Source organism: Ammospiza caudacuta, chromosome 4 (genome assembly GCF_027887145.1).
Source record: "Ammospiza caudacuta isolate bAmmCau1 chromosome 4, bAmmCau1.pri, whole genome shotgun sequence".
In the NCBI taxonomy this organism is placed as follows: Eukaryota; Metazoa; Chordata; class Aves; order Passeriformes; family Passerellidae; genus Ammospiza; species Ammospiza caudacuta.
The window spans coordinates 48,259,756-48,274,295 of record NC_080596.1 but is presented as its reverse complement, the minus strand read 5'-3'; the positions used below and the strand labels follow the sequence as shown (position 1 = coordinate 48,274,295).

The 14,540-nt window shown below is 35.2% G+C and overlaps 1 protein-coding gene across 1 annotated transcript in view; it reads left to right on the top strand.

Moving 5' to 3' along the window:
- The window catches only part of SLC7A2 (solute carrier family 7 member 2), a 53,451-nt gene extending 39,766 nt beyond the window's left edge, over positions 1 to 13,685 (top strand). The window contains exons 8-13 of the mRNA XM_058803470.1: positions 2,472 to 2,608; positions 5,769 to 5,871; positions 7,051 to 7,250; positions 7,539 to 7,705; positions 8,289 to 8,397; positions 8,954 to 13,685. Coding sequence (XP_058659453.1) covers positions 2,472 to 2,608; positions 5,769 to 5,871; positions 7,051 to 7,250; positions 7,539 to 7,705; positions 8,289 to 8,397; positions 8,954 to 9,132 — 895 coding nt within the window. The 3' untranslated portion in view covers positions 9,133 to 13,685. The remainder of the gene's footprint in view (positions 1 to 2,471; positions 2,609 to 5,768; positions 5,872 to 7,050; positions 7,251 to 7,538; positions 7,706 to 8,288; positions 8,398 to 8,953) is intronic.
- The last annotated feature ends 855 nt before the right edge of the window (positions 13,686 to 14,540 follow it).

Below are 14,540 nucleotides of genomic sequence, written 5' to 3'. Positions count from 1 at the left end.
AAAATATTATAATTTAATCCCCTTTGTGAAATTGTGAATGTACCTTAACATATTATTTTGATTAAACATATCAGGGAAGGCACAATATATATTAGTATGTGTTCAAATATATTACACCCCAATTTTAATATGATACAAACACTTTAATAAAATAGAAAATTGCTTGATACTTGAATTTAGGGATAGAAAAATGCTGATGCCAATCTTTTACCTGAATTTATGTAGGAAAGGAATAATTTCCATGACCTTCAATGGTAAGAGCACTGGCTGCCTTTCCACAAAGGAAAACAAGTTTCCTGTGGAAGCACCAACCGTAAAAGCACTCCAACATAATCCTGCAGGCATTAGCCTGAATATGAGTTTGTCAACTGTGGGCATTGGTTTAAGGAAAAGGAACATTTAGATGCAGGAGAGAATAAGAAATATGAAGTAGTTCCAGAAGGACACTAAAAGAAATGTAGGACTGACTGAGGAATGTCACAGTTACACAGTTCATCCTGGGATTATTTTTGTTATTTTCTATATATTTGTCATGGTCCCCTCAGGTTGGAGGGTTTCATTGATTTTTTTTTTCTTTACATTGATAAATAGTAGAAGTTATATACAAAAAAACAGAATAAAGAAATTAATACTGGAAAACAAAGTGAACTGAGATGGTAAGAAATTTTTAGAAATTTGAACTGTCTCTTTTTCCAATGTATTCTGAAGAATTATATGTACTCCTGTGGAGAGATTAATCTTTCAATCTGTTGACTGATGTTAGTCTAGAACAAAACAAAAAAAACTGTATTTCATGCTCCTCAGTTTAGGGGTACAATGAAGAAAAGACATTGGGATGAATTACTTTTGGTTTCCTGTTACTGTGCTATGTCATGAACTTGTTTGCCAGGTAAAGATGTTTGTTAATACTGCCATTATGTATGCAAATGTACATAAAGAAGGGTAGGATAAATGAACCTTACAAAGCTGAAACAACAAAAAACTTCTGGAATTTTTTGGAATGTACCTTTTTTGTGGAAGGTACAGTTAAACATCAAAATCAGTTCATTTGCAATAAAACTTCTCTCCTGTCCACCCTTAATACTTATGTCCCACAAGGATTACTGGATGTACCTAGCACCTGTGGCATGTAAGAGCTGTGCCTTCTTTAAGTGATATAGTTGCTTCTCTAAAGTAAGAAAGCAAACCCTTCACCTGGTCAAAAACTTGTGTGCTTGCTGCAGAGGTTATACTGGCTATGATTTTGCCTCTTTTTTTCTTAATTAAAAGTATTTCTCTTTGAGGGAAAGAAACCACCTAATTTAAGAAGTATGTTTAAGAGCTTCAAGTTATCAATAGTTTAAAAGCTTTATGTGTTCTAATAACATCTAAATTAATTAGCTTTACTTCTTCCAAAAGAAAGTCTTAATGCAGCTTGCCTAGAGGTGCTTTAATCGAATGAATTAATCTGCCCAAGTACTCTTGTATGGTGCTCACTTTGAATTACTTTAATCAGCAGGCTTACGTGGAAATATAGAGTGTAAGGGATGCTGCTTATGCTTATTTTTTTGCTGCTGCTGACTGACAGACTTTCTCCAGGAATACCCAAGCTTAATTGCATAGTTAATGTGATCTGGAACATGTTCCTGGTCCATTAATACCCCAGAACTATGGTGATGGGAAGAGAGTTATCTTGCTAATCTGGATTCTGTCTGATGAAGCAATTTTATTACCTAAATTAATATTATAATAAATCAACTTTGCAGTTAAAAAAACCTATTTGTGTCTGATCTGTAATACCTTGGGCTATGGGGCTTTCTGGTTTTGTCTTACAACCATACATTTTGTTTCTATACATGCCATTAATTAACATTTTTTTATCTTATCCATGAATACAACTCTGCATGAATTGTGTTTGCCATGTTGCATGTGTTTGCTTTTTACTCAGTCTTCTTGGATCCATTTTCCCAATACCACGTGTAATCTATGCTATGGCGAAGGATGGGTTGCTTTTCAAATGTCTAGCTCAAATCAATTCCAAAACGAAGACCCCACTAGTTGCTACTCTATCGTCTGGTGCAGTAGCAGGTGAGACTAAGAGCTGATCCTTGTAAAGAAAGGTGCACTGCTAAACACATTGAATATATGGAAATAAACCACTGTTGTGCAGCTTTGACTTGCTTTGGACTGAAATGATCAAATCTGCTTGTTGCTAGGTAAAGTAGTCTACCAGTAAAATTTTTTCTGCCTCAGATTTTCACTTGTTGGTTTATTCAAGTGCTTTCAAAGCCTAGGGTCAAAATAAACAGTAACCCAAAACCAAGAACATGAGTCGACCAAACTAAATCCTAAGAGCAGCAACACAGAGCCTAAGCAAAACTATACCTAAACCCATTAACTCCTCCAAACTTTCTTTTTGTGTAGTTGAGTTTACCAGGAAAGCATTGTGCTTTGAATAACCTGTACTTGAACTATACATTTTTCTGTTCTAGTCTTCTCGGCTCTATGTTCCCTTTGCCCCGAATTCTGTTTGCCATGGCACGTGATGGTTTACTCTTTAGTTTTCTTGCCAAAGTGAATAAGAGGCAGGCACCAGTTTCTGCCACCTTGACAGCAGGGGTCATCTCTGGTAAGCTCTCAAAGGCCGTTTTACTTCAAACTGAGATTTAAACCCTCTATGCACGTGCATGGTACTTCATATTTTTGAAAAGGGCTACTTGTTAACTTCCCTTGCATGTACAATGGGAAAAAATTACTGAGTAATCAACGGGTGTAAGAACTCCAGATCAAGCCAATCATGGTGGTGGTGATGGCCTTAATGCCACAGAATTCAATTTTTTTTTTAATATTAACCCCCATATGGTGAATAAGCTTGTTACTTAATCTGAGTCCCTTAGGCTGATGCTCTACTGACGGGGCTTCCTTGTCTGATGTAGACCTAATATATTTATCCTATCTGTAGTGGGGGGAAAATAACTCACTTTTTTCTCAAATGAGGTATAAGAAAAAAATTGCATTTGCAGCAGGATCAACTTTTTTGTCAACTACAAGGATTTTTTCAATTGTCTTCCAAAGAAAATTATTGTATAGGCTTACCAGGTTGTGGTTGAGAGGCATGTGTGTGTTGGGAGCTTATGTGTCTGCACATATATGTATACACATATGTGCCTACATATATTTTACCAAAACAGTATTTTGGGAGCCATTGCCAACTCCTAAGATAAATTCTTAACATACAACTCTTTCACTTAGATTCATACTTCTTGCAGAGGTACATATAGCTTTGCCCAAATTTCATCATCATTTTAGTGGGATGTCTAATCACCCGGGAAAACTGGAAGCTTTAGAAGTATTTAGCTCAAAGGAAAATAAATAAGTTTTTTAAGTAATTCAAATATCAGATACATACTTTTAGAACTTTTACAACTTTGGCTAAAATTTATCTTAAATAAGAAGTTCAGGAATGAGACAAAAATATTTTTATTTATAGTCAGAGTCATCCTCAGATGCCACAAGACTGGAACTGCTCAAACTGCATACTTGACAATAATGCAGAAAGGCACAGTCATTGTCCAGATAGTTCCCACATGAAGCATTATTATCAGTTCCCTTTCTTTGGTCAGAGTACAAATAGATGGCATAGCATTACTTTTATTATTTCAACTTTATTTTATTTGAATTTATCTTATTGACATATTCTCCTATAAGAATTTGAAAGTGCACCTTTGTGGGATGAAATCAAGATCTTTATGTGAAATTACAGGAATGATGAGAAGAAAGAATAGTCTATTACCCGGCTGGTAGTGATTGGTATAGTTACACTGCCCTGCCTGTAGCTCTGCAGCAGCTCACATTGGACTTCTAGACCAAATTCTTTAGGAATTTGGTGCATCAGCAGCTCACTGGAAAAACAACTTTCTCTACTGCTGGAGCAGCATTTCTTCTTCTATTTTTTTTTAATCTGTATTTGGTAATTTGTGGTCATAAATAGTTTTGACAGAATAGTTGTGGATGTATGTGACTGCTTATGTTATCTGACTTTGCTATGCATTTGTAGCATGAATAATTTTACAGCTGTAAGAAATGTTAAGATGAGGTGCCTAATTAAAGTTACCAAGTCAAGACTACAGCTGAGGCAGCTGTCACGTGTTACTACATGACTGACCTTTTTACAGGTGGTAATCACCATGGCAGACCTCTGCACATGGCAAAATGTTTTGGTGTCAGTCCAGTTTCACCATTAGTGTACCTACTGTTGTCTCTTGGAGTAGAACTAAGAGAGGTGGAAAAGAGATACTCTGCCTTTTTTTCTCTTGGTATAGAAGAATTACTAAGAAGAAACTTGCAGGCATTTTTCACCTTGTTTCTAAAGTTAAAGAACATCTAGGCTACAGAGCAGCCTTTTGAAGCTGGGATTAAAAATTAAATATAGCTACTGTTCATGAGGTTTTAGTAGGTTCTGTTCTTCCTCAGCTTTGCTCTTTAGAGCATGAAAAGCTTAGAGGTATTCAAAAATCTACACTGCAAATTACTTTTTGGATTTAGGAACATCCACTCTCATTAAAGAAATAAGAATGGTCTCAATTGGAAAAAGGGACTCCCAGATTATATAAAAGTTATGAAATCCAGCAGTCTTGTTTTCAGAAAATCACATTTTGCTTCCTCCTTTAGGATAAATAATGGGAGTATGTGTCCATGTGTTTGTGCACTCATGCAGTTGTCTACAAATACATTAACAAATGCATACCATAAATATTAAATACAAATATTTTGAATATAGAATAATTTGGGTGTGCATATACATACAGTGTATAAAGACTACATTCAATAGTTTCTGTTGATGTTGAGATTACTGATGATTCAAAAAATCTGCATCTCAAAAATATTAATAAAATACAAATACTTTAAGAGGCTCTTTGAACACATGTATTTCAAATCAATTGGAATTAGCCTTTCATTTACTGATAGCTTCTCCTAATTTCTTTATAAATAATGTGCTTCTGTGTGCAACAGCATGGACAAAAACAATATTCCAGAATCTCCAAATCAATATGGCATTAGCTTTTAGAATAGAATTTCTAGAATAACTTCCACTGCCATGGAAGTTTCTGCCTCTGAATTCAGTGGTCATAACAGTATTAATTCCTGAGAGATGTTACTGGTCGTTCCTGAAGGTGAAGTGAAAACTATTTTTAGTAGGATAACCATTCAAAAAACCCCCACAAAACTATTTTATTTGAGACAACTCCTGAAAGTCCTCTTCACACAGAGCTCTTTACCAGCTCAGCAGAAATTTTACATCTCAGTGATTTTTCCTCAGTTTGGCAGTGGGATCCATCCTTTCAGCTTTGGTGAGATTCTACTGCAGGATCTGAACTTCATTCTGAAAAAATGTATTTTTAATATGGCCCAAATTCAACAATATGTGTGCAAATACTTACATCCAAATAAGTCTGACATAAGCATTTGACTATGCAGCATGACTGTAGGACTCATCAGGGCCTGTCTATATGAATGAGATTCCCAGCTGTAGGGAATCAGGTTTGAAATGATACCAGTAGCTTAAAAGATGTGGTTTTAAGGATTATCATGATTTCACTCATATTGCTGTCAGTAAAACAATAAGTTAGGTTGCAGACAGATTTTAAAATCTTAGCTTAATATATTTTTAATATTAATCTTGGCACTTATGCTTAGACTTGATGATCTTAAATTTCTTTCCCAGTGTAGATGATGCTACAATTCTATGTCAGTCTCCTGGAATTTTTTTCCATTTCTTTTCTTTTTAGCTGTAATGGCATTTCTATTTGACCTAAAGGCTTTAGTGGACATGATGTCTATTGGCACACTTCTTGCTTATTCACTTGTGGCAACCTGTGTCCTCATTCTTAGGTGAGCTAAAAATATCCTTTGTATTCTACTGTGGGGGTTTTTTGGGTTTGTCAATAAAAAAATAGAAGTCGTATTTACAAGACATGTTTTTTGTTAGATAGCCAGTAGCTGTAAGCATATAAATGGTTTCTAATAAGCAGTGACTCCTCTAAGTAAACAATGGTATATTACATAAGTATAGCAGTGAGTCGGGTTAAAGCTTCTGGTGAAATCAAGACACCTTTTATTTTCCAGAAATAGTACTGGTCCAAACATTAGCCCCAAAGGTACTAAATATAAGCCTGAGTACAGTGACTGATACTTGTATATGAATGCAATCTACGCTGTACATCAGGCATATTGCATTTTGGAGACCATATGTGAAAGGGGTTGACGTTCCAGGTGGTTCGCAGGATGTACAAGCTCTAATAGTTGCTTTGTATTATCCTAATCAGAAATATATGACCAGACAAGTGTTTTAAGATGTGGTGGCCCTAGAAGAGAGTGCAATTATATGTGAGATGATAATTTTTTCTCAGAAAAACTCTGGTATTTGTCATATTTGTAAAGCTACAGAATTATATATTCCTAGCTACAGATCACTTTATTATGTATTGCTCTTCTGATTTTAAGAAGTCAGCCTTTATTACTTAAGTCTAAATAATTAACTTTGAAAAGTATAACAGCTTAAATTCAGCTCAAATTCATTGTGCAATAATTTACACTTTAAAAGAGAAGCCTATTCTATTTAAAAAGAGCTCATGGTAAGTATTTTTTAAAATACATTTAAAAGCTAACAAAGCAGATGCCAGTTTTCAGTTAGTGCCAGTTAGAAGCCTCTTAGAGTATGGAAAGCAAGTCAGAAACAAGATCCCTTACTCTTTCCTTGCTGTTGACTACCAGACCCTGTCGTTTCTTTCTGTATGGGACTGTTCATTTATCTGAGCTATTGGTACATTCAGGTAGCTTAAAAAACTGCAAAAAAAAAAACCCCAATCTCCAAACAAACCAATCCAAAAAGTGAATTGCCATAGTATTTTTATATATGACACTGACTAGTAATGCTGTTGCAATGCAGTTATAACTTGGGAAATTCCAAAGGTCTGCTGAAAATAATTTAGTGCTTCAGAACTTTCCTAGATTCATATTGCTTCAAATTTAGAAGTGTGCTTTATGGTTATTACTCTGTTTTATGCATAGGTACCAACCCACCTATGAGGAACCAAAATACTCTCCAGAAAAGGCAGCTTTGGCTGCAGCTGAAAGAGCATCTGCAGTAAGTGAGTCACAGATAAACATGATAGAGGAAAATCACTTCCGTCTTCAGGCTTTGATTAATCCATCCAGTTTACCAACTGAGCGGACTGCAACTATAGTTAACTACTTAGTGAGCCTCTTAGGTAAGTATTTGGCTGTCCAAACTCATGTATGCATTAACATTTGCAGTGGGATTTTATTAAAGTCAGAATTAAAAGTCCACTGATAACATTCCCTCTTTCAGTCATACATGTGTCATTCTATGCTTTTATCATTCATGAATCAATCTAATCTGTGGTCATTTTCATTTAATTAAACATATTCATAACAACAGTTCATGTTGAAGCTCTGCTATCACTCTACTTAAAAGTCACTTCCTCTTCAACACTGAGATTAAGTGACCTATTTCTGTAATTTTGTTTTTCATACAGCTTGCTTGATTTGTGGCTTCAGTGTCCTCATTACATACGGGATTCATTTCATTGCTAACTTGGAGCCCTGGAGTATTGGCCTTCTTGCTTTATTGGTGATATCCTTCATAGTTACCATTCTCCTCATCCAAAGGCAGCCTCAGAACCAGCAGAAAGTAGCCTTTATGGTGAATAACTTATTCTCTATGTTATTCTCTGATGACAGCTTTGGATGGATTCTAAGGAGTGGGAGAGAGAACTTAAAGCTGGAAAACAACTTCATCAGAAGTTGATGAGTGTACAATCACTTGTCTGTGTAATCTACAATCCTTTGGACTCCATACACAGTATAAATCCTTTCATTTTGCACTTTCACTTATGTTCTAAGATCAGTTATTTAATGGAAATCATGAAGTGTAGTGATGAAGGTCAAGGAATCTGGTGGAGGTGGGGGAGCATTTCAGAATAAGAGAGATAGATATACTATTTTTCAGCTGTAAGTACAGAAATTCACTAGTATATGTTCCACACAAACTGGAAAGTTTTTTATAGCCTTAGAGAATATATATTAAACATAATGTATTTTAAAAGTTTAAGATCTATAGAGACTGTTGGTTAAACACAGTAAAAATTTCACTACCTTACAACACCAAAAAAAGTTTCAATTCTTTATTACTGATTACACTGTACCTCTAGTTTGAGTTACATACCTGAAATGTGACATGCAAAAAAATTATGTTTAATAGAAACATATTAAATATTTCCTTTTAGGTTCCACTATTGCCATTTTTGCCATCATTCAGTATACTGGTAAATATTTACTTGATGGTACAATTAAGTGGAGAGACTTGGATGAGATTTAGCTTCTGGATGTTACTTGGTATGTACTTCTGTTCATTTCAGTCACTTCATACACTATAGCTCATGATTCCCATCCTAAAACATTCTTTTCCTTCAAATATTTGAAAAAAATCTCTGTGATTTAATAAAAATCAGCTAATATTTCTGATAAAAAGGAAGAGCATGCTTCAGAAGTATCTATATGCAGTCAAAATTACAAATATAGTCTTTAGGTAATAGGAACATTTCCAATAAGCCTAGTAAGTATAGCCAAAATTATGTAGAAACCTGCTTATAACAGGTTTCTTCCCAGTATATCAGTCTGTCCTCTTTTAGATCTAGAAAATGGTATTAATTCCATCTAGACATGAATTACAGATAATACTTTCCATAACTTATTAGAGCATTTAATTATGCAAAAACGATGCACTGGAGTTTCCTGTAGAAACAGGGAAGACTTGAAACATGAGCTCTGATTCAGATATCTGAAGAACAGTCTTTAGCAAAAATCTGTTCAGCCAGAGAAAAATATGTACTTTTTAATGCAGTACTTGCCTGAAAACCCCATGAATTTTTTTTTTTTTTCCTTTTGGAAGGCTTCCTCATTTACTTTGCTTATGGCATCAGACACAGTGTTGAAGGTCATCATGGCAATGGAGATGATGATTCTTGTTCAGAAAATAGCGGGATGCAAGAAAAGAACCCAGTGGATGACCCTGAAAATGCAAATGAAAGGGATCAATTTCTTCCACCTGAAAGGACAAGTGAATGTTAAACTCTGCAAACACACAAATCTTTTAAACCTTCAATTGGTATTTTACTTGCAGACTGAAATTTCAGAAGCTTTCTGCCAACATGTGCCTCTTGAAAGTGTTTACTACAAGGCCTAACTGATATTTTGGACAAGCTGCTAATCCATCTTCATCATTTCAGAACTGACAGCATGGAGATAATTATTTAAATTTTTTTTAAAAGTACCCTTTAGCAAGCAAAAATTTGGAGACATTGTTTGAAGTGTCATCCAAAATCACTGGCAGTCATCAGATATGAAGACTTTTAGAACTGTCTGCAAGAAGTTCTGAGTATTTGACAATCTACTGTGAACATAAGTGCCTTTCATACCTTTTCCTTATCTTTGTTATGTGTTTTGGTAACAATCTAAATTGTCTTCTTTCTGTTGAAGTAACTCATGGGAGATAAATTTCATTCTTACAGGCCTGGAAAGTATTTGCAAAATGAATGGTAATTGTATGGATTAGATACTTGGTAAAAATTAGAGGAGCATTTATTTATGTTTAAAAAAGTAATTGCTTATCTTTGCTAATCATGACTATTAATCTGTGGTCATGGAGAACTTAAGCAGTGAAGATACTTAAGAGGTTTTTAGTCCCTCTAAGTAGCATTCAAGATTTCTACTTAAGTGCATGCCTTTTCTTTGAAGGATGCTTCTCACAACAGAAGCTCTTTTGTTTTCTGCAAAATCATCAGGGAAGTAATCTGTTGGTTACAGTATTGACAGTGACAGTCAGATGTGATTTAGCAAATTTTATGCTTTTGACTTCAGAAGGGCCAGAATTTCATCTGACTGGTACTTAATCTGGTATTTACATAATCTGGTACTTACCTTCAGCAGTTTTCCTCCTTACTACTCACTTCTCCCCCTATATTTTCTCTTTAATACATGTCCCAGAATTGATATTGCTAGATTAGTGTTACACATCGCTTCTCCTAAAAAAAAATCAATGCACAAAATCCCAGCTTTCTTTTCAGATGGTAGGGAAGGCTAAAAAAACCAGAGGTCTGGATTTTGGAAAGAAAACCTTATCAAAACAGTATTTAATTGCTTCATTAAGTCCTAAAATTTATGTTAGCATAGGACTTCTTGTGAGCCAAGCCTACATCCACAAATCCATTCATGTGGGTACGATGTCTAAATGCTAATTTATGTAAAGAACCAAACTGGTGTGGCAGCGCTGGGTAAACAATTATTTTAATGCTGCTAAAACCAGAAAATGTTCTTCTTTCAACATAAGTCATGTTATCTGTCAAAGGCACACAGATATTTTAACACTTTTTCTCAGCAAGGAGTCGGTTCAAGTCCCATGAAGGATTCCACAATATGAAGTAATTTTGCAAGAATATATTGACAAAAAGTCCTTCCCTAAAGTAAGAACTGTCTGGGACTTTGTCATGGAGAGTTGCAATCTGTTGCTGGTACCAACCATTGGTATTAATCTCCATTGTTAGGTATAAGAACTTTTGATGCCATGAGAGCTATGTTGGTTGACAGTGAAGAGCACCTTACTTTTTATAAGAGCTGGAATTTTATGAAAAAAGGAAAGAAAGAAAGAAAGGAAAAAAAACCCAAACTAGTTAGGCTGCTTCTGTCGCTCTCCTTTTTCAGAGCAATAAGTTGCTCTTTTTAATCTGAAAATGACTTCTTTCCCAGTAGTCTTAAATCCTCAGCTTCAAAGAAAACCATTGCCGTGGGAGCAAGTCAGCCATGCCCATGTGAAGATTTTGCGTGATCTCTTTACAAGCCTACAGTGAAACAGAACTCTTAAAATTCCTTCCACATCTCAGCATGTGGGAAGCACAGACTTACTTTTTGCTGTGGTTGTTGATGCCACAGAGCAGGCCAGCCAGGCTCCCAAGGCACAAACTGCTGCTGTTCTGTGCTGTGCAAGGAAGACTCCATTCCCTCCCAAGGACATCCTACAGAATGTATATGTGCACACCTGTCCATGCATTTGCATGTCTGAAATTAGCCCATAGCAAATTTGATGTACTGGTTAAAATAATTTCTGTATTGCACTTGACTTTTCTTTTCAAGGATGCTGCCCATACAATTAGCTTCTGACTAAAGCAAGTGCTAGCTAAGGCCTCTGGAGAGAACTAAGGGAAGTAAATTTTCTAGCTTATTTACCTGATGGATGTTAGCACTTTGTGTATTGACAAATTCCTCTTTCACTTGTATGAATATTTCTCTCCACTTGTTAGCAAAATTAATTATTTTAAAATAATAGGATGTGCCTGTACAAGTGTTGCTAAGACAGATGGGAGGAGCTGCAGCACCAGAGCTATCCACATAACTAATGAGATACAAAATGAAATTAAAGGAAAGGCACTGGGTACTCTTAGTTGCTTCAACTGCACAAAGCTTATTTATATGTGTATAGTAATTCTGAGTCAGTGGCTGAGTGAAAATAGGCAAGCCAGAGGTAAGATATTTATGGTCAATTTGATGTACATTTGTATATGCAGTCTTAAAATTCCAGATGCTTTAGCAGGACCCTGCAGAAGCAAAGGACGTGCCATGCTAGTCCTACACAGAAGTGATGGATGCAAGAGATCCTGATCCTTTCTCACATTTGCTGTATCTCTGCACTTGCTGAAAGATCAGCTGAAAGCACAAGTCCATTGCAATTAAGTAATTGTTATTTTTAACACAGTTGTTGGTATTGTAAATTGTTCTGTGCAAGTAATAACAGTACATATTATACAAAATATCTACTTTTGAAGGTAGCTTATTGGGTTTTTATTTCCTTTGTAGAAAAAAAGTTCATCTAAGCTTTTTTTTTGGTACATTCAGGATATGCCATTAGATAAATTATTCTTCCCTAGTTGGCTTTAAAAAAGTAATCCAAAGCATATTTAACAGAGAAGAAATAAATATTTTTGTTCTGATGTTAAGAAGTTATAAAGCATTTCTGAATATTTCATGTTAACTGAAGTGGTCTTCCTGTGGTATTCCAGTCCTCATTCTGCAATGGGATTTTTATGAGGTAACCTAGATTTCATTGTCTGTTATCATGGATAAAATATTCTGTTAATGGTATGCTTTTTCCTGCACAACAAATGCTGGTCAGATTCCTGAAATCTATCATATTGTGCTTGTGTTGCCAAGTGTTAAAGCCATTTTTATTTCCTGCTGTTGGAGAATTAGCAGCAATAAATGTCAGTTGTAGTGATACAGAGCTACTTAAGCAGGAATTGTGTCATCCAGAAACTTAGAATGATAGAATAAATTTAGAGGCAAAGCTTGGTAAAGCTTAAATATATATTCTGTATTTTATTACATGATAAATTTACAAGTCTAGTCACCTTTTCCCTAAAATTTATGGAAAAAGAGATATATTTAAGAAATATAAGGTACAGTGTATAAGGTACAGAATTTTTAATAAGTGCCAATATCAATGTGCCATTAGCATCCTGAGGGGGTGACAGTGCAGGAAACCTGTGTGGGACTGTGCCGTTGGGTATGAGGCCTTTGACACTGAGACACATTTTTTACAGTAGGAATTTAATTCATAAGAAGTCTGGTGTGCCTTACTTGAGTGGATAAAGAGAAAATGAAACCACCTTTTTAATGCTCTTAGGCCCTAATTCTTCCTGGACAACGCTGGGAAGTCGGTACGAATCGCTGGGTGTTCACTGAAGGCACTGAGGTTACTCAGTGTTAAGCAAATACAAATTTTACAGAAAGAACAGGTGGTATTTCATATAGTATAGGATCTTTGTGTTTGTTTTTAATTTCCTGTACCTTTAGTATTTCTTTCTGGCATGTTTTGAGGACCTCTGCATTTTTAATAGTTGAACCTTTTCAAAACTAAATATGATGCCTTTACCCGGTGCTGATCTATTTTCTGTTTGATCTTAGAAATCAAACTCCTTACATGAGTTGAAGGATTTCTGTGCATAGACATGCATTAAAAAGAACTGTATGTGTATATATATATATTTTTTATTGTCAGTTGGACAAATTCTGTTGTTTTTCTATGTTTTCATGAGCCTTGTATGAGGTCAACTCCAGCTTCACCAAGTTTAGTTGGAGTCAGAATATGAGGATTTGAATATTTAGGAGAGCTTTTTTCTTTCATGGTACCAGAAAGCAAAGCATGAAATATGTGTTACATATCTTTAAAATCAATTATGTGTGAATCATTTAAAAAAAAATTAGCATTCATATCCATCTTTTTGTTTGTTTGTACATTTCAGTCATTATTTCTGTATTGTATGCTGCTGAGCATTCAAAGTGTAGATAATATGATTATGAAGCAATTTAAACCACAGATTTGTATTTCTTTGCAGTGCTCTACCAGAATGAAAAGTCTTGAATTTTTCTGAATGTAAATTTGCTTGTATTTAAGAATATGGTGCTTTTCCCCCCACTTTACAACAGAATTGTTACCAGTAACATTTTTAGATACCTTAGTTCCAGATTTTAATGGAAATTACATTGCTTCTCATTTACTGTAAAACATGCTTTGTGGGATAACAATACTGCATATGTTCCATATTTTTAAATAAAGTTGAATATCACTTGTATGTCCTTCATACAGCAGCTGTATCTTTAACTACTACTATAGTTTTAGTGAACACTAAAATAATATAGTAACTTAACATCATGAGCATGCCAGATATCTAATGTCATGACATTGCACAAATCATAGTACATTTAAAAGAAATAACATGATAACATTGTATGGACTGCATAGAGGGAACAGAGAATAACAGCCTTTGATTTGGGCATTTTGTGTTACCCTGCCAAACCAGAGATGATGTTAGGTTTGATTTCCAGAGGGGGTGAGTGGCCCTCAGCTTCATGCTCAACTTTCTGAAGCACCAAGCCTTGTCCTGGTATTCACCCAGCTACAAAGTTGGATGAATAACTTGTTGTTTCCTTGTTCCCTATTTGTCAAAAAAACCCAAACCAAATCAACTAAACACAACACTAACAACAACCCCACCCAAATCCCAATCCTAAAAAAACCCCTCCAAAACCCAAAAAGACCCCAAACAAACCAACCCCAAAACCTTCCTCAATTTTAATAGTACTGTGAGTATAGCAAGAGAATAAAAGCATGTATCTAAGCAATGGATGACAATAGTTTGGATACAGAACCCTACTGACAGAGCAAGATTATCATCTGGCACTGTTTTCAAAGACATTTGAGTACTGATCTTTGTTCACAGACTTAAAAGTGGCTATGAGAGTATTTTTTTCTGAGGTATATTCTTTATAAAGAATTATATAATAGTATTCAAATTATTAATAATCACCTTACTGTACATACGGATGTACTAAGACTGGTCTTGAAAATCTTGGTCCCATGAAGCAGTGGAATAGGGCCACTGATTTAAAGGAGGGCAAGTCATCTGCAAGCATCTCATCACATTTAA